We start from the raw sequence: 20,226 nt of genomic DNA on the forward strand, positions 1-20,226 counted from the left end.
TAGAGGAGTTGGCAACATTTGTAAGAGATAAAGCTGCTGCTCTTAAGTAATTTGAAGTTTAGTATCAACATTCACATGAACATTCAGCCAAAACAAAGCGCGTAACAGGCTGCTGCCCAAGAAGGGAGCCAGGAACACAGCAACGGACCAGACCCTCTCTCCAAATTCCAGCTCCTTACACTGAAAGAAGAGACATTAATCACTCTTGCACAATAAACTGGCACAAGTCCTGCCAGCCTGAGTTCTCACTTTGGTTTATTTTCTCAGAACAAAAACAATATCAAACATAATCGTTTTAAAGAACAACCTGTATAAACAGCACAAAACTTCACAGCATCCTGCTGCCACTTGCAGGTTCCCTAAAGCAGCCCAGCGCCTGCGGGGTGTCCGGGAAGAGGAACGTGCGAGGGAGAAGAGACGGCACTGCCCCTTCTGCACACAGCACGGCTCGTTCTTCTGGAAACAGCCTCAGAATACAGCAAACCATACCAACCACGGGAAAAACAGGTTGTGTGTGAACGCAGAACCTCCAGGTCACGCTCCAAAACACGACGGTGCTCCCGGAGCACAGCTGCGATGCAGAGATCCCCGTGTGCCGGGTCTCCTCATCCGCCGGGAGGCCCTGGATAACAAAACACCGCAGTCAGTGTTCCTGCAGGGACCACCTGCACATTTTATTCCATTTTAGCATAAAAGGTCAGTTGTTACTGCAGCGCTCCTGAAAGAAACACCCAGAGTTTCTGTGGATTAGCACAAGTAGAATGGGTGCAGTGAAATCCCCACAAATTCCTTCAACTTCTTCACATCAGAACGTGAGGAAACTGAGTATTAAGTGACAAGAACTCCAGACTACCAAGTGCACCTCTGAGGAGCCCTGAGAGCACCCCGGGGCCACCTCCCCCTGCACAGCGTCACTGGGGAACCCGGAGCCCGACACTCACTCTTGGCCTTCAGGAGACAAGTCCTGTGTCTTCTAGAAGCTTCACCACACTCCTGGGATTTCTATTGCTTCTCACCATTTTTAGTTCCTCCCACCTTTCCCCCTCACCCGCAGTCCTTTCTGGTCATAGGGACACCCCACGGCGACACTGGCCATGGGTCACAAAATCCTCCCAGCACCTGGTTCTTGTTTGCTCCCCCATCCCCTTCGCTCCCACTCGCAGCCGGGTCCTCACCAGCCCTGAGGTCCTGGAACACACTGGGAAGGTGGGGGGGTCAGTGCCCAGTGAAGCCTCTTTCTCTTATCTGGAGCCCCGTCCCCGCAGCTCTTGAGGGTCACTCAAGGGATCCAGCATCTCAGCATGGGGTCAGTTGCCTCTAGATACAACCCAGACCTGTTTCTGAGCTGGGATTTTTCTTTTCCCCTCTGCATTTCAAAGGGGAACCTCTCGGGTCACTGATCAGGACTCGGGTCGCCTGCCTCACCTTCTACATGGCTACGGTTCCAGGTGTCCTCCTGCTGCTCCTCTCCCAGCCCTGCTCTGCCTCTGTGCCCATAGAACCTGCCCCCCAGCCCCACGACCCGCTCCAGTTGGCTTTCAAGTGCTGGTCAAACCCCGCAAGATCTGCGGCGCACACAATGGAACGTGGAGGTCCCTCTTGTCCCCAGAGCCATCAAGCACCCGTGATAAATGCCCACTGGACACACATCCACAGTGCTTTCTGATGTGCCCGTTATCCCAACTTTCTGCTGCTCACGATGCTGCTGCAACTGGCACCTCTGAGACGCGGCCACGAGGGGTATTTTCCCTGATTTGTTGGGTTCAGATGGTACCAAAACACTGTTGAGAAGTGAGAAATCAGCTGCCTCCTTTTGTCATCCACAGAACAACAGGAGGAATAAAATTATACAAAGAAACCCAGAAGAATCCTTGGAAATCTTTCCACAAGACAACCCATTATCTGCCTCCCACACAAGTCCTGAGAATCACAATTCAGAACAGACCCATCTTCCCTCAGCTTAAGAACAACAGGAGCCCAAATGGATCTCTGCTGCTCCTGCAGCAGCTGTAGCCACTGCAGCTCGCTCAGCAAATGTAAATCAAATTACCAGTAGCGAATGGGGAATCCTGCTCCTCAGAGGATATCGGCTTACAGGCTGCTAAGCAGGAGGGAAAAAAAAGCAGTAATTGTCAGGAAAACAGATGCTTTACAGACTAAAGGATGCAAAGATGAAGGATCACATGAGGCTCAAAATACACACCTCATTCATTAGATATCCTTGAAAGGCACCACAGGATAATTAGGGCTGTGAGAACACCAGGTCTCTAGTCCCAGCTCCCAGCACAGGGTGAGCTGTGAAGATCATTCATCTTCCTCCCGTGACCCGAAGAAGCCGGTTCCATTCAGTTGATACGCTCGGAGCCACACGGAACCCGTGACAAGTGCCTCCCTGCCAGAAAAGCCTGAATGGGGACAATGGGCCTCGCTCAAGGGCTGTCCCCAACTTAAAGTTTGGGCTAATAAAAGCACAAAATAGTCGAGCAGCTTAAAGCTTGCCAGAAACACCAGCAGAGCCCAGCACAAACTGGGATTCACAGTAACAAGTCAGCACAGTCACTGCCCTGGCTCACCCAGACAAAAGCCCACCTTACAGGCTCATTCCGGCCACCTTTTACTGCCAAACCTTCCAAAACTGGGGGCTCATGGGGTTCATTGTAACATGAGATATCCACACTCTGTGCTTTCTGGTATCTCCCCCAACCAGGAGGAGGAGAGGGAGCTTAGAAGTAGGAAAACTACTGGAGAACACTTCAGCTCATCTCTTCTCTTTGGAAATGAATGAGAGATAGAAACACTTCAATCATTTCTCCAGCTCACAGCGTAAAGTTCTAGCAACCAGGACAAGGAAAGAAAGGCTTCTGTGGTGGGAAAAATAAAAAAGAAAGTCATTATACTTGTGCTGCAGCTCCTGCACATTATCAGAGAAAAGCGTCTTTGCTCCTGTTAAAATGCAGCTGACTTTACTCTGCCACTTGTCAGTCTAATATCATCCTCGTGCAGCACTTTCTTTTATGTGTCCCTGATAGGCATACTTAAAAGATAATCCTTAAAAGATAATCACCTGATGTTTCCACTGGCTGTTAGTGGTGGTTTGGGGTGTCTATCTGGGTATAAAACCTACAGCTACTGAAACTTCTTGCGCACCATAAAAACAAAGGATCAAACTGCGAGTCTTCTGGTTTCACGGCTGCTATTTGAAGTAATAAAGTCTTTACACGGAGCTAATTAAAAAAAATATTCAAACTGAAACCCTAAAGCCATTTCAAGGAGTGTTTGATCAGTTCATCTCTTTCATTTCCACCTAATGGCTACACAATCAAAAGCGAAGCGGAGGGGAAGCCCACGGCCCTCCAGACGCAGAGCTGGATGATGTTCAAAGCGTTTCTGCTCCTGCAGGTAGAACGGCGCGCTCCAACCACGGCTCCGCTCCAATGTTTGCTTCCTTCCCTTAACAGCAGGTTGGCAGCGACTCAGCCACGCAAACCCGCCCGGCACACGCTCGCTTTGATGTTCCGACACAAGTCTGTTGGTACCAGCTATTTTAATTCGTGCTTCAGAAAGACAAGGCGGTCGAGCATCAATTTACAGTAAGCAACATGCCAGGTCACAGGTCGTTTATATTCACAGTCACCTTTACTCTGCATTAAAGCTATAATTAACAGTTAATGCTTAACTAAGGGTTTAAAATTTGTTAAAGCTGCTTTCTTGCAAAAAGAACTGCTCTTCCCCAGCTCCCCCGTCCCTGGCTCCATCTCGCAGGGCTGTGGGGAAGCATCACGCAGGCACCAAATGCCGCAGGGAAGATTTTCGCCAAAGCGGGAGGAAACTCGAAAGGAAGATGCGTGCACTGCAAACCCAGCTCTGCCCGCTCTGCTCGCACCTCACCCGCGCTCTGAGCAGCAGCGTGGCCCTGACATCACCCCGTGAGAGCCTGAGAGAAGCAACCAAGTCAGCAGCTTTGCAGAGAGGCCTGAAGGCCGGGCTGGTTCCTGCACCCAGGGAAACGCCTCTGGGAGACGTCCATGGAAACGCAGCCTCCACGTGTCTGTGTGGGAGACACCAGACTTGCTCTTCAGCACTTCTGTTCATGGGGCTTTCACTGTGGAAAGAAGGGAAGTTTTGAGTTGGTAGCCAGAAGGATCCAGCCCATCCTGTGTCACACGAGCACACTGGAAATGCAGATGTTAGGTGCAGACGTCTGGAGTGCGGATCAGCTCAAACCTTGAGTGGCAATTGCCCGAGAAATGCTCTTCACTCAAACCTCAACAAGCCCAAAAGGAACCACCACTCTGGAACAGCCTGGAGAAAAACCACAGCTACTGGGAGGGGAACCAGCTCCTCCTGAAACCACACAGACCCACCAGAGGTTCCTAACAGGCTCAGTGCTCCTGAGCAGCAAGAAGAAAACCCAGCGGCAGCCGGGGCAACATCAGCCCTGATGGCAAGATGTGCTGGGCAACCCGCCCGCTGCGAGGGGAAGGAACAGCTATTTGCACCGCCAGGCTGTCAGGGTTTTATCTGGACAATTACCAGAGGGAATACGCGGTGTCGCCAGCCTGGGGGCCCATCTCCGAGCGCAGATAATCACCGCATTAGGGTACCACTTATCTGCTCTCTGCAGAAGTGATTCTGCCATCAGCCACACCCTCGGTTCTCTCTCTAGCGTGTTGTTTGGGGATGTCCGGCTGTTAGAGCTTCAAGTGGATGCACTTTTATGGTCAAGACAACCGTGACACCATCTTCAGAGTGCGACAGCACCCAAACACGCAGAGACTCCCCACAGCCAACAGCTTGAACAGGCTCCAGCCGCACCATGCATCCAGGTTCACAGGAGAAGGTGCGAGGAGCAGATGCGCTGTTCCTCGTCTATATAACCAAGCTGTATGAACTTCCAGTGCCATCTCAAGATCTGCTCTTACAGGCTTTTTTCTCAGGACGTGTTGGGTTTTCTCTTGCAAGTCAATTTGTCACAATGCTCAGCTCCGCGAAGGATCCACAGCGAGTTTGAAGCGCTGTCTGTGCGCTCGACAGACAGCTCAGTGGCAGGAGGAATTCTCCAGAGATCTTTAACAAGTCTCGACTCAAAAGACCCTGAATACTGATGACATGCAGCACCATCCTGAACCTGAGGTGATGGAAGAGGGATCTGTCAGGTCTGCTCAGATCTGTGATAGGACAAGGATACCCAAAGCAAAAAGGAGAAACAGAACGCAGAGCTCTTTCCCAAGCATGTCTAAAAAAAAGAATTCCCTTAAAACAGCACCCAGACAGAGCGACAAAACAACTTGTTCAAAGAGCAAGAGGTCTCACAAGAGGGACAATTATGGGAAGGTGAAAGGAAGGATGAACTCTTCAACACGCACTTCTGACTCTGAAAGAACTTCAGCCAGCAAGTCTGGGCTGCAACTGATCCTCGCGGCAACTCCCGGCCCTTCAAGAGCTCAGATAACTCTCATGGCAATAATGCTCAGCATTCTGGCAAATCAACAGGTCCCCGATAAAGCAGGGTGGGCAGGGGGAGCGGCACATGAAGGTCATGCCCACCCTTACTGGAAATAACTCTGCGATTCTGCAAACCAGCTGACAGCAGTGCCAGGACAGCCCCTGCGTCTGGAGCACCACGCTCTTCCCAAAGCCCCGCTCCCCGAAGCCACCGCCGCCGTCCCCTGACCCTCAATGCTGCCAGCCACAAACACCATCTTTCGGCAAAGCGCTCTTGCCATGATGTCAAACACAGCAACGGGCACCGTGGTGCTGCCCAAGCAGCAACGCAGCCTCCGACCCCCGCCAGCCGCTCCATGTCACAGCCACCAACATGCCCAGTTAGAGCATTTTAAACATGGCACAGTGTGTCAGCGCTTCACCGCTCACCCCAGCCGGGCTCACCAGCCCCTGACCAGCGCCAGCACCCCTTGCAATCTGGAGAACATCTGCCCTGCAGCCCAGGGTACCAGGTCATTAACAGTTCGCAGTTTCATTTGAACAAAGCAGAGACTGTGGAATAAGTAAAAAAGCCCCAACAAAACAAACAAACAAAATCAAACCAAAACATGGAATGCCCGCCCGCCCCCCCCCAAAAAAAAAAAAAAAAAAAATCAGGTACCAGGGCACTGTTCAAACCACCATCATCCAAGGGTTTTTTTCTTCCAAACTGTGTGTTGAATCATAGAATCATTTTGATTGGAAAAGCCCCTCAAGATCATCGAGTCCAACCATAACCCACCCCTGGCACTGCCCCATGTCCTGAGAACCTCATGTCCGTCTGTCCAACCCTCCAGGGATGGTGACTCCAGCACTGCCCTGGGCAGCCTGTTCCAATGCCCCACAGCCCTTTGGGGAAGAAATTGTTCCCCACATCCAACCTCACCCTCCCCTGGCGCAACTTGAGGCCGTTTCCTCTGCTCCTGGCGCTTGTTCCTGGGGAGCAGAGCCCGACCCCCCTGGCTCCAAGCTCCTTTCAGGCAGTTCAGAGATCAGAAGGTCTCCGCTCAGCTCCTGTTCTCCAGCTGAACCCCCCAGCTCCCTCAGCCGCTCCCATCACACTTGTGCTCCAGCCCCTCACCAGCTCCATTCCCTTCTCTCAACTCGCTCCAGCACCTCAAGGCCTTTCTTGGTGTGAGGGGCCCAAAACTGCCCCCAGGATTCGAGGTTTGGCCTCCCCAGGTCCCAGCACAGGGACGGTCACTGTCCTGGGCCTGCTGGCCACACCAGTGCTGTACCAGCCAGGATGTTCGTGGCCTTTCTGGCCACCTGGGCACACACTGGCCCATGTTCAGCGGCTGTCACCAACACCCCCAGGTCCTTTTCCACCAGGCACATGAACACACCGCACTGCCCTCCGTTCCCTGTCCGCAGTTCCCTGCACACCATCGTTAGGTCAGATGTGTCCCCGTGGTGTAACCAACTGGGAGCCTGGTGTCCCGGGCACACGTGTCCCAGGCAGCCCTGGCCACGGACACCACAGCAGCTTCTCCTCTGCTGGCTGATGAAGAGACCAGAGCCCACTCGCCCTCCGGAGCCGTGTGACAGGTACCGGCACCGGCATGGGCTGCAGAGCTGCTCTGGAAACAGAAAGATGCTGGAAGAGGGGAGAGCTGGAGCAAAACCAAAACAAACCAAAAAAAGACAACTGAGCCACCTTATTAAAGCTTTTCTCCTTCCTGTGCTTAGCAAGGAGAATGCTTAATTAAGCCATCCTTCAAGCCCTCCCACTCGCTCCAGCGATGCTCCGCATAAAGCAGATACTTAACAATTTCCTGCACAGCACAGGACGTCTCGGTGGGACAATAATTTGCATACTCAAAAGGCAAAGTGAAATTGCCGGTTCTGTGTTGTTGAGCTTTTCGCGGTGGGGAGGGACAGCATCAGCAGGAGGCACATTTCAGATCTGCTCAGTAATAAGGGAGAGCAGGAGGGGAAGGAACAAGTTGCTGTTTACTCCAAGTCTGGAGACTTCCCAAGGCAGGAGCTCTGACTGCGTTACGTACATTCTGCTCCCTTTATTTGCAAGTCTCTTTCAGCTTATTAGGTCAGTTTAACTGGCAGCTGCTGCTGATTTTAAGCCCAATTATAGTCACTTCTACCTGGTGACACAGCCCCAGTTCTGCACCCAACTCTCAGCAATTAATGGCTTCAGAATTGCCAGACCCTGCTGTTTGTAGCCATCTCAGGCTTGACCTCAGAGTTTCTTGCTGTAATTTCAGCATTGTTTGTTTTCCCTGGAGCACTTCCCTGCATGCTCTCCACTACCGAGACTGCTTCTCCTGTGTACTGAGCTCATACCCAGCAGAGACAAGCTTTTGGCCCACCTGTAATTAAAAAAACAAAAACAAACAAACAAACAAAAAAAAACCAAACCAACAAAATACAACACACCAACAACTCAGAGACTCATCTGTCTGGAGTGAAATTATCACCAAAAACCCTTTACTAGAATCCAGACACTTCCAGGGAATTCTTCCCCACCCCTCAGGATCAAGTTCCCTTGATTGGGAAGGACCACAGCAACACAATGATGAGAAGTTCTGTCCCCACTTCCCCCGTCCATCCTGCAGGTCGGGGACACCCAGGGGGACTTTGATCTGCATGTGTCCCAGGTAACCCCGCTCGACATGTGCTGCACCACACAAGGTGTGCAGACACAGATGAATAATCCAAAGAGGGACAAGCCTGAGACCCAAACCACTGTGTTTGTTAAATCCCTTGTGCTGCAGCTCCTTGCAAAGTGTTTGTGCTTCTATTTCTCCGAGTATTTCTGAAATCCTCCAGGAAGCATCACAAGTGGCCCGGCATTTCACCAAAGAGAAGATCTGTTCTGACCTGAAACTCTTAAAAAAAGGAAGAAAGTGTGTTCTGAAAACGATCTTGTCTGTGGCAATTAGAGGAACTGGATTCTACAGCGAAAGGGACAGAGGAACACTGGGCAGAATGAAGATACCCAAGTGTGTCTGGGTTTGAGTGTCGTTACGCAAAACATACAACACAGCCCTGGATTATTTGGTACAGAGGAATGAAGCATTTGTCCCTGTAATGGAGTGACCTCTGCAGAACTCAGAGGGCCCAGCAAACCCCCCCGATGAGCTCTGATGGGCACAGCAGTGTGCTGGGGGAGAAAATGCCACAACTGCAGCTCCGAGGCTTTAACTGATAAACTGGGTAACGAGCCAGGTCCCAGCTCACCCAGCACCTGCAGCTGCTGCCAAGGGAGGTTCTCAACTGTTGTGATTCCACTGGATCCTGCAACATGAGCCACAGGTGCTGTTCACAGGCCATCGACCAGCCAAACGCCCAAACCTAAACTGAACTCACACAAAGCTGTCAGAAAACACCAAAGAATGTTCCACCTCAAGTCAGAGTAATGAGTGGTGCCTTCGATAGCAAGCAGGACCTCCAACTAGAGCCGCTTTGCTCCTCTACGAAGACATAATGAAGTTTTGAAGCAAGACGCAGCAGCAAACCCAGCGCCAGCTCGCACGAGGCCCTGCCCTGCGAGAGCCTCCGCCAAACAGAGGCCGTTCTTGCCCTGAATTAACAGGAGATTCTGTGTTGGTCTCAGTGAGTTACGTGTGTCTGGAAGACATAGGGTCTTTTTGTAAATATTGTAACTAAAATCGGCTTCAAAGAAGGTGAGAAATCAGGCTGACTGACAGCTGTCCGTCAGCTGTGCCAGGCAGGAGAGCTCCCAGAGGGCACTGCTACATTTGCATGGGAAGGAGCCCGAGGAGCAGCTCAGCCCCATCGTCACACTTGTCCCCAGCAGAGGTTTGTCTTTTTCCCTTCCCCTTCGCACTCCTCAGCCTCCACTAACATAAGTCACTGTTTTACTCACAACAACGGCTTTGTGCCATTACACCATCAGCATCTCTGCCAGCTGCTTTTTGGGAAAAAAGAGGCCACACAGCCTCACCAGTGGAGGACCCAGAACCACAGAATGTCCTGAGCTGGAAGGACCCACCAAGATCATGGAGTCCAGCTCCTGTCCCTGCACAGGGACAGGACAGGACAGTGACCCCACAGGTCACCCCGTGTGTCTGAGGACACTGTCCAGTCTCTTCTTGAACACTGTCAGGTTGGGGCTGTGACACCTCCCTGGTAGGACCTGGCTGGTGACCCAGCTCATCAGCACGTTCATTTGGAGTTCCCAACACAAAGCAGGACCAGCTGATGGACACGAGAAGCTGCCCCAGTCCGGCACTGCCGTGTACCACTGTCAGACACAAGATCAGGTCCTGCAGCTTCCAAACTGTGAGTCTCAAACTCAGCCAATGGAGAATCAGAGCCTCCTGACCAAGTCTGGGGCCACAGAATTCCTGCACAGGCTGATGAGAATGCACATCATGGAATCATTTCGGTTGGAAGAGACCCTCATGATCATTGAGTCCAACCATAACCCACCCCTGGCACTGCCCCATGTCCTGAGAACCTCATGTCCGTCTGTCCAACCCTCCAGGGATGGTGACTCCAGCACTGCCCTGGGCAGCCTGTTCCAATGCCCCACAGCCCTTTGGGGAAGAAATTGTTCCCCAGATCCAACCTCACCCTCCCCTGGCGCAACTTGAGGCCGTTTCCTCTGCTCCTGGCACTTGTTCCTGGGGAGCAGAGCCCGACCCCCTGGCTAAAACCTCATTTTAGTTTTAAATCTGCTTTCACAGGTACTTGCCTGGGGGTAGATACCCACTAAAATATGGGATCATTTGAACCAAAGCAGCAGAATCTGCACTCCGGGGCCGTTCAGCCCAGCTCAGAGCAGGGCACTGTGGTGCAGGCTCTGGCAGGGAGGCACGTCCAGCCAGAGGAGGGTTGTGCTACTTTAGGAAGCAGTCATTCGATCAAACCTGTTCCTCAAAACACCCCAATGGCCTCACAAGCACCGACAGAAGACCCAACCTTAAAACACCGACCTGCACCCGCGCTGCTGCTGCTGGCGAGGCCGTCACTGCTCTTCTGCGCACGAGGCGCTGCCTGTGTCGCCTGAGAGGGAACAGCAGCCAAGTGACAGCCCCGAGCTGCCGGTGCGTCCTGACAGACGGCTGCTGTCACTTTCCGCAGCTCCTTCCCCAGGGTTTACCCCGAGGCAAGAGACCAGCCAAGACTTCCACTCCCCCTCAACCCTCCCGAAGGTTTTGACAAAAAAAAAAAAAAAAAGCATGATCAAAGAGCCTTTGTGCATTTATAAACCCGTCAATTTTGCTAGAAGATTTAAGGCTTTAAAGAGTCCAAAACATCTATTTGAAAATTTTCTATACAAACAGGTTTTTTAATATTAAAAAAAAACCCCACAAATAAAATATTTAGGTTTTTCTGAAGTGAGGCATTCCAACAGCTCCAGACAGCAGCGCCAGAGGGGAAGAGGAAATCCAGTTCTTAAGTTTGACAGGAATCATTTTTTTGTTGTTTCTTTTAATTGCCAGAGAAACAAGACTCCACAGCTATTTCTCCCCCTGGCCCTGACAAGGAGTAGCTGGGATGAGCAGCGCAGGAAACAACAAACCCAAACTTATTCAAGTGGTACCAGTTTCAGTTCCTGTTCCACACCAGCGCCGATTCACCTGCCATCAATTTACCTCCTGTCCTACCCCACCCCCATTACCTGCTATTCTGCCTCGAAACCCCTCTCATGCAGCTGAGAAGCAGGTTCTCCACTTGAAAACACCATTTGACACAACAGAGGTTTGGAGAGACCTCGTTCTTTTTCACGACTCGATTACCTCTATTTCTGGTTAGCCAGAAGAAGACCTGAGGGAGGCAAACATTCGGCAGCACATTTCTTTCTCCTTTTCCATGTAGTCATTGTAGCAGCTGCAAAGCAGAGCACAGCAAAGTGTCAGGGGCTGGGGACTGTCCACCCAGCCAGTAGTGCCACAACCAGAAATGTGTATTATTTTTTCTAGATAGATACATCCACCTAACGTAAGCGTGTGCTCACAGCGAAGCGGCAGCTCCTCCATTCCTTCCTTCTGCCTTGTCAGAGCTGGAAATGTTGTGCCTTATCCCCAGACCTTGCGTCTCAGCTCCACTGGCGACTCTTAGCCAAGCGGAATATTTGACTTTCGGTAACCAGAAGCTTCCCACACCAGTGTTTTTTAAGCATGCGATGATGCAGATGAACATCTGCCCGTAGCCTGTGGCCTAGTTTGGTGTCTCCTGGTTTGTGCAGCTCCTTGTGTGAGTTCCGAGCAGGAGCCATTGGCCAAGCGCTCTCCCCAGGATATCCACCTTGGGCAGCGCACCTGGGTGGAGCACAGGGAGGGGACAAGTGTCCGGACTATGAGGGTGACAGGGCAGATGCTTCATCCTCCATCCTCACCTCCCTGCCAGCATCACATGAACAAGGCAAACGCTGCCCAGGCTGCTCCGGTTCAATCACAGCTTCCCCAGCACAGCGAACTCTGCACCCTGTGCTCCCACCAGCAACGAGCTCTCACCGGTGAGGAATCCCTGAGCCAGAGGTGACTCAGTTTCGGCACCGTCCCAGGGATCAGTGGCTGCCCACAGGGTCAGTCTTCCTGCATCTGCTACCAAATAAGGCCAAAAGCAAAGGATTTTGCTGCAACACATCAGAAGGAGCCCAAGTGAGGCACTGGCTGACGCTCTCTCAGGGCCCCAGCACCAGTGCTGCCTCCAGAACTTCCCAGCGCTTCGGCCAGTGCAACCCCAGCACAGCAAGTCTGTCCTGTGAAGTCTCAGACAGATGTTGCCACAACTGTCCTGCCCACCCAGGCCATGGATGGTACGCTCACGTGCCACCGCAGCAGGAAATCCAAGAGCCCCACACCGGTGGACACAGATTCGTACCAGATGTTGGAACAAGCCCGTTTGGTTCTGGATTTGATGCAACGCAAACCTTTGAATAAAAAATGCCAAATCCAGCAGCAGAATCTGCACCAACCAGACCAAAACAGCTGGGACCAGACAAGCATTCCACAAAATCTTCACCTCAGATTCTGCCTCTTTTTCCCCTGCAATGAAGCGAATTATGCCAAGAACCTGGTTCACTTGTGAAACAGATGCTTTTCCAAGTTTTGTTTCAGACAGCAAACCAATTGATTAACACACAACATTCCTTCCGACAGAGTACAAATGTACTCAGTGAGGAAGTGAAAAGCCTCTGAGAACACGATTTTGATTCATGTTCCATTTCTGAAGCATTTGCCAGATCATATTACGAGTTTTCTCAGGCAAAGCAGTTCGACACCATTAAAGGATCTAGACTGAGGCATGGCGTAATTAACAACACTCGATAACATTGTCTTCATCTATTTCATACTAATCCCTCTCCTTGTCTAGTGAAAGCAAAAAGGACACTAATTTTAACTGGCACGGAAGCAGAACTCCAAGACCACGGTGGTTTGATGCATACTCAGCTCATTGACACGCGTGTCAGCTGTACATGCAGCCAACACGCTGCCCACTGCTCCCCCAAAGTGACGCCAGTGCCGTCCTGCAGCACAGCCCCACAGCTATGAGCAAGGTTTCTGCTTCACCTGCCAGCATCTTCCAAACAAGTCTATGGAAACACATGAGGCTTCTAGAATCAGGACTTCTAGCACCTTTCACGAGTGACCCCGGCACCCCCCACACCTCCAGAGTTCATGAGCCAGATCAGCAGGAGGTTTCAAAAGATGGACCCAACATGTCACAATTACACAAACATTTACAAACCGCTTAATGAGTTACTAAGTTTTAGTAACCTTTTTATAAACACTATGTTCCCTTCACCTGCCGTACGGACTGCAAGAGCTTCATTCGTGGGCGGTTCGTGGTTCCAGAGATAAGTGATTTCAAATCAGGTCCAGCTTTTTGAAACGACTTGCACTCACTAACAGGCTGGTCGCTACAATCCCAGAGGCAGATCAGGGTGAACAGAAGGGGTTTATTTCCAATATCCAGATCAGCAGCTAATACTACTTTCAAGTTCTTTGTACTTCAGAAGTAATAGTTTGCAGACTTGGTGGTGTTAAAGACGTGGATATAGAGGACACGCCACGTCAGCCCTCTATCCAAATGCAGCCCGGTGAAGCACTCGGCCCACGAGAGCAGCTTTTCCAGCCACACCAGCTGCTCTGAGAAGTGATGTTACTGCTCCCTACAAACCCTTTTGCAAACACCCACCAGCGACGCACAGAAGAAGAGGGTTTGTATTCAGGGGCTGCTTGGTGAGGTCTGAAGCTGGGAACTGCGTCCCCTCCTGCACCCACGAACAGTGTAGAACAGCACATCCTTTAGGGAACCAGCTCGTGCTTCTGCCCGTTCCAAGGGGAGAGCAGAATGAGGGCAGAGACCAGCATTAGGCGTGTTTTGGTGGGGCTGGGGTACGACTAAAGCTGGCAGGACTGTATATCCTCAGCCTGCGGGCCAAGGGAACATTTGCTTTCAGGATTGCTCGCTTACTGCCCCTGAGACAGCAAGGAATTCACCAATATTAGTATCTACAGCACTATACACTAAAGCACTTGCAGTCCTGAAGAGCTGCTGTAATTAACCACCACATCTTAAAGGAAATGGAAATCATGCTGATTAACCCAGAACGTTACTGGCTTGAGCACCAGCCCCCTGCATTTCATTGGTTTTGAGGCATTTGAGCAGATCCTGTCTCCACCTGCTCACACGGAGCGTAACAGAGAAACTGCGGGTGCTCTCGCTTCTCACCCATCACCCATAACCACTGCATCTGCAGAACATTTGCATCAGCCGTCCCCACACTCAAACCTTCTGCATTTTCCTACGTTATTTACTGACCCAATAGTTCTGTGTTTTGTTTCTTTTTTACACATTTTTCAATACTTTTGAGTGGTTGTTTCCAGCCTAAGCACTCTCTCTTCCCCAGGGATGGAAAGGAGTTCTCTCACCTTTCCAACTTTTTCAGCTCATTGTTAATGTCGTGGTTAAACGGCTGTACACGTTGAGCTCTGGCCAGGAAATCCCGGGCTTTCTCGTATTCTGTCATGCAGAGACAAGCCTGCCAGGGATAGAAGACAGGTACGTCGCAAGATAAATACAGACTCCTCACCATTTTTAGGACTGAAATGTGTGCAAGCACAACCATTTGAGAGGCAGATCCAGGTAGCTCAGGAATCCCCCATAAAAAAATCTGTGTAACAGATTTACAGAGAGCCAGATTTTCCAAAAAGTCACATGTAGACAAATCACCTCGACTGCTGCAGCAGCTTAGGAGGCCTGACCCAGGATTTAGTGGCTCTCCTGGGTTCATTTGAGGCTCTCCACAGTCAGACCAGGGTAATTCCTTGATGTGGCTACCAGAGGAATTTAATTTTGCCCACCTGGCCACACCTGAACAGTGCTTTGGCATTCCTGTGGTCAATCTCCAAGGCCTTCTCCCCATATGCCAGAGCTCGCGCAGGACGTTCCAGTTTCAAATAAATAAGTGAGAGATTCAGCAGCACCAGCAACTTGGAGGCATCGATCTGACACCGCTCGGCCTCACTGCCTGGGCTGCGACCGAGGATGGACAACACCTGAGCAGAGATGGGAAAGAAAATGAGCGCACAACAACTTCTCCCCAGATCCAACCTCAGCCTCCCCTGGCGCAACTTGAGGCTGTTTCCTCTGCTCCTGGCGCTTGTTCCTGGGGAGCAGAGCCCGACCCCCCTGGCTCCAAGCTCCTTTCAGGCAGGTCAGAGATCAGAAGGTCTCCCCTCAGCTCCTGTTCTCCAGCTGAACCCCCCAGGTCCCTCAGCCGCTCCATCACACTTGTGCTCCAGCCCCTCACCAGCTCCGTTCCCTTCTCTCAACTCTCTCCAGCACCTCAAGGTCTCTCTTGGCCTGAGGGGCCCAAAACTGCCCCCAGGATTTGAGGTTCGGTCTCCCCAGTGCTGTGATGTTCTCTTCCCTCTCAGAAAAGGGTTCTGCCTATTTCTGCCAACCTTCCTCCTGCTCCCTTTACCACAGCTGCTCACACAAAAGCAGGTGCTTAAGATCTGTTCTTAAATATCAAACTATGCCTGGAAAATATAATGAAGTTACTTGATCTCAAAATTGTTATGGTGAGCTAGCACGTAATAATCACTGCTTTCACAGCTTTTCACAATGGAAACCACATTTTTTTCTGCTGTCGCACCCTTTTGTATCTGTCTTTGGCGTCCTCGAAGCATTGCTTATGGTAGAGGTAGTTGCCAAACTTTCTCTCTGTGTCTGCCACTTTCAACAGCTTTTGTAGTGGAAATGTATCCTGCTGCTCCTGTATAAAGAAATACATAAAGTTCAGCTCAAACAAAAGGAAACAAGCAGAGAGTTTGTAATAAGTAATGGTCAAAATTGTTATTGTTGAACAAATCGAGTGGAACTCAGTTATATTATGCATATTGTTGTAAGTAGTAACTGTGTTTGTACAAGTTTGATTATGTTTTGTAGGACCTTGTAGTGACAGTTAAACCAAGGCCTGAATGCCTGGATAAGGCAGCAAGGTCAAATAGGACAAGCACCCCCCCCAATGACTCAGCTTCTCAAAGCCAAAAACCAGCAGTGTCCGGTTTCTCAAAAGGCAACATTTTTCACAGCAAATTCTCCCACAGCAACACCGTCCACCAATCCGGAGAGCTGCTGGACACCCACGAACAGCATCAACCAATGCATGAACACGTGTAAAACTTATATAAGCACCCACGAAGAGTGGAGGGGGTGCCCGTTGGTGGAACCGAGTTCCCCCAGTCACCCAGCGCTATTTTGCCTAATTACCGCTTGCTTTAAATTCACTTGCTCAATAAAATTGATTGATTGGCTCAAAAACTTGTCTTCATTTATAACAGAGTTCAACAAGAGAGTCCTGGCCAGTCCCCTTCTATTCACAGAGCAGGAGCCGAGGCCCCAGCAGGGTCCAGCCAGGCCACCAACATGTGACACTTCCCTGAGCCAGGTTGCAAGATGCCACTGTCCTTGTGCGGGTAACTCCTGGTGAAGAGCACGACCAGCCCGGTCAGAGAACTCAAACTGACTCCAGGGCAGGAAAAAAGCAGACATTTGTTTTTAAATCCTGCCCAAGTCTCTCACCTGCTCAGCCCAGAGCAGCCAGTTACCTCCAGGGCTGTTGCTGGCACAAAAGGTGATGCTGACCGAAAGGCTCCACCGCTCTAACGGCTCAGCATCACCTGCGGGAGCTGCCCCGGGCAGCTCTGGGACCAGCCTGACACCCACAGAAGATGGGGACCCAGCAAAACAAATAAACCCCAGCGGGAATAAAAAAATTAAAAAAAAAAAAAAAAAAAAAAGACAGAAGGGATGGGTTTTCTGCTGGGTTCCCAAGTTTGAATCAGCTCCCAGAGAGCTCACTCAGCCAGAAAGGGCAGAGAACCGGCACAAGGGGGAGTGAGCACCTTGTAACAAGTGTGTTTGTTCGCAGGGGTCTGTGGGGAGGGAGGAGGGGGTGAGCAGGGCCTGCCCCAGCAGCAAGGCTGCCTGTGCCCCACAGCCGCGGCCCAAAGCCCTCTCCATGGAAAGGGAATTACCAGGAACCAGGGAGGAGGGCAAACAGCGAGGGAGCCCTTGGGAGAGCAGCCGAGAAGCAGAAACGGGGGGGGTGTGGGTGCGTGTGTGCACTTGAACACAGTGGACTGAACAGGGTTTTGTCCGGCCAGCTCATTCCCGCTCCTTCAGAGAAATTCCTTGAAGCTGGTGCCCTCTAGTGAAACCAAGAGGTTTCTTGAAAAGCCAAAAGTAACTGGAAGTTGTTCAACCAATTCCAGCACAGGGAGGGAACAAAGGGAGCAAACAAAGGCAGCACTCGCAGCTCCCCCTGCGCAGGGGACACACAGAGGGACGTTTGTGTCGGAGCGGAGCCAGCAGCCAGGCTCTGGGTAACTGCACCTGCAATTCAGCTGAACGCAGGTAACACACAAGCAACAGGAACTGGAAGGAAAGGCAAGAAAGGTTTAGCCTCCAGATTTAGGTCTCAAACCTTATTAAGGCAACTCACAGGAGTCAACTCAAAGAATGTGTCAGATTCAGCCGAGTCCAGGAAGTCCAGCAGCTCCACTTCAAAGACGACCGTGGCGTTCGGGGGGATGAGGGGGGGGCAGCCCTGCTGCCCGTAGGCATAACGCGGCGTGAAGACAAATCTCGCTGCCTCTCCCGTCTTCATCGTCAGCAGCCCAATCTCCAGCCCGGACAGTGTAATGTCTGTTGCAACAAGAAGCAGAAGGTTGTGAGAATCACAAATCTGGAAACCCCCTCACGCTCCAAACAACAATTTCTCCCAAAGCCTGGAAGGAAGAATCCTCAGGAGCTCATACTGCATTCTATCAAGGCAGCCTGCTGTGGAACCACAAGACAGTTTGGAGCCGGGGGCAAACAGCCGGTGCCGCGAGCAGCACGGGTGCTGCTGCTCCTGCCAATGCCAAGAGGGCAGAGGGCGACCGGTCCCGGACCAAACAGCACCAGTGGGCAGCAGGGCCCTTGAGGTCTCCATTAGCAAGCTTGAAAGGTTTCAAATAACATAAAGATACTAAACAGCATTTAAACTGACACAGCTTAATGGGCTGGCCTTCAGAACCCCAAGTCCCAGGACAAACTTTTCAGCTCAAACCCACCTTTTCCAAGTTTCATCAGCCGAGGACTCTTGCTGTGGCAGTTGGTGCAGAAGGGCTTGTCCCACCTTTCCAGGTACCCGGAGTACTTCACTGTGTGGCCCAAAGCAAGGAGTGGGGAGGAAAGCAAGGGTTTAATTTCATACCTAGTAACATTACCACTGGAAGCACATGGGGGACTGGTTTTATAGAATCAGAGAATCATTTTGGTTGGAAAAGACCTCCAAGATCATCGAGTCTGACTGTTAACACACCCCAGGCACCAAACCATGTCCCTGAGAACCTCATCTCCACCTGTCCAACCCTCCAGGGATGGTGACTCCAGCACTGCCCTGGGCAGCCTGTTCCAATGCCCCACAGCCCTTTGGGGAAGAAATTGTTCCCCACATCCAACCTCACCCTCCCCTGGGCAACTTGAGGCCGTTTCCTCTGCTCCTGGTGCTTGTTCCTGGGGAGCAGAGCCCGACCCCCCCTGGCTCCAAGCTCCTTTCAGGCAGGTCAGAGATCAGAAGGTCTCCCCTCAGCTCCTGTTCTCCAGCTGAACCCCCCAGGTCCCTCAGCCGCTCCATCACACTTGTGCTCCAGCCCCTCACCAGCTCCGTTCCGTTCTCTCAACTTGCTCCAGCATCTCAAGGTCTCTCTTGGCCTGAGGGGCCTAAAACTGCCCCCAGGATTCGAGGCACAGGCTCCTGCTTTTCTTCCTTCTGCTGCAGAACAGCAGCGGCAGCACAAACTACCTCATCTTTATACCAAAAACTTGTTCACATCCAAGTAACCAAGTGATGATGATTGTGCTTTAACACCAAATAAAACAGCTGCTTCAGTCCTGATCCCTTTGTAATCAAGAGATGAGCTTTTGTGTTGTTAAGAACAGGAATGTAGCTGTAGACATTAAAATGCCCCAGTTATTTGCAGAAATATGTAACAAAGCCTTTCCCAACCGAAGTTGGTGCCCTTGGAAGAAAAGCCAAGGGGGAAATGTCCCCCTCTGGGCTTGGCTATTCCCTGGGGAGCTGCATGGGTAACTCCAGCTCTCACTCAGTTCGCAACCCCACTGCGACGGGCTTCCCTTGACACGGCACCAGGCCCTTGCGCTTCAGGAACCCCTTTCAGCTTCAAACTTCTCCTCTGTGCTAGGAGCACAGGTGGGACCTGGAAATCTCCCTGTTCTCAAGGTCAGGATGCCCTTTTATTTAATCTGTCAGCCACAAGAACTTAAACAGAGTATCCCAGCTGCTAAAAGACTGATAAGGGGGACTAGTCTCAGAAAAACCTACTACTGGATAATAGAGGCACTTTTAAGTTCTTGTTCTGACTTCATACTGAAGTCCAATGCCTTCAGATTTGCTGCCCATGAGCACGTCAACATTAGAGGCTCAGGAATCCTTCAGAGCAGGTTCTGTCCCCTCCGTTTCCACAGTGCCCGTGCCAGGCCCAGCCACACAGACCAAAATGGGGAGCTGGCACCGAGACCTCAATGACACAGAGGAGCACGAGACCCCAACCGCAGCCTACGCTGCCAAGGATTGTAGGCTTTCTTAGTCCTGCTACCTACAGATCAAATGTAACAACTGCCATTGATAAAGCAGGTTGCTCAGGAGGCAGGTCCTGGCGGGGCCCACGGGCCTGTCCCCACCACACAGGGCAGAAGGTGCCTGTCCTGAGCTCCAGACCCCAGAGCTGAGCTCGGGGCACGATGCCGGGCTCGCTGGACCCCACCGGGCCTGGGGAGGTGGGAAAGCCAGGGCGGGACCAGCTGCTGCCCCACAGGAAGAGTGCAACCCCCAGGGCTGCCCTCCCAGCGGTACCTGACACGGAGGCGCCCGGGGGCACGGGCTGCCCGCGCCCGGGCCGCAGCTCCATCTTGCGCACCCCTCCATCGCCACTCAGGTCCTGCAAGCCCCGGGCCCGCACCAGCGAGGCCGGGGAGGACGCAGGCGGAGGGGACGCGGCCAGAGGGGACATAACCAGCCCCCGTCCCGCCAGCCCCCGTCCCGCCGGTCCCCATCGCCCCTCGGGCCCAGCCCAGGTGCTCCCGCCACCCGCCATCGCCTCAGCGCCCCGTCCCGTCCCGCCCCTCGCCCTCTTCACCAATCGCCGCCCGCCACACTCTGCGCCCTCAGCCAATCACGCTCCGAAGAGCGACCTCGTCCCTACACGCTGCCTCACAGCCACGCGCTGGCTC

At 51.9% G+C, this 20,226-nt stretch overlaps 1 protein-coding gene and 1 long non-coding RNA gene across 2 annotated transcripts; both read right to left on the minus strand.

Moving 5' to 3' along the window:
• Nucleotides 1-199: 199 nt before the first annotated feature.
• FKBP6 (FKBP prolyl isomerase family member 6 (inactive)) lies at nucleotides 200-20,080 on the minus strand. The gene is made up of 8 exons (XM_082068194.1): nucleotides 19,850-20,080; nucleotides 18,045-18,134; nucleotides 17,432-17,634; nucleotides 15,581-15,700; nucleotides 14,784-14,978; nucleotides 14,352-14,461; nucleotides 11,211-11,301; nucleotides 200-622 (listed from the first exon to the last, which is right to left on the minus strand). The coding sequence occupies exons 1-7, from the start codon at nucleotides 20,004-20,006 to the stop codon at nucleotides 11,223-11,225; spliced, it is 954 nt and encodes a 317-aa protein (XP_081924320.1). The 5' UTR covers nucleotides 20,007-20,080; the 3' UTR covers nucleotides 200-622; nucleotides 11,211-11,222.
• On the minus strand, nucleotides 6,804-7,205 carry LOC309447744. Its single transcript, XR_014185666.1, has 3 exons — nucleotides 7,142-7,205; nucleotides 6,957-7,064; nucleotides 6,804-6,915 (listed from the first exon to the last, which is right to left on the minus strand). It is a non-coding gene; the product is annotated as an uncharacterized lncRNA (long non-coding RNA).
• Nucleotides 20,081-20,226: the final 146 nt, after the last annotated feature.

This window comes from Streptopelia decaocto (assembly GCF_964273445.1).
Source record: "Streptopelia decaocto genome assembly, chromosome: 18".
Classification (NCBI taxonomy): Eukaryota; Metazoa; Chordata; class Aves; order Columbiformes; family Columbidae; genus Streptopelia; species Streptopelia decaocto.

Coding starts and splice junctions, on each gene's coding strand:
- FKBP6 (XM_082068194.1), bottom strand. CDS start 20,006: ATGTCCCCTCTGGCCGCGTCCCCTCCGCCTGCGTCCTCCCCGGCCTCG. Junction 17,635..18,044: donor GCTGATGAAACTTGGAAAAG/GTGGGTTTGAGC, acceptor TTGTTGCAACAG/ACATTACACTGTCCGGGCTG. Junction 11,302..14,351: donor GAGCTGAAAAAGTTGGAAAG/GTGAGAGAACTC, acceptor TCTGCTTTGCAG/CTGCTACAATGACTACATGG.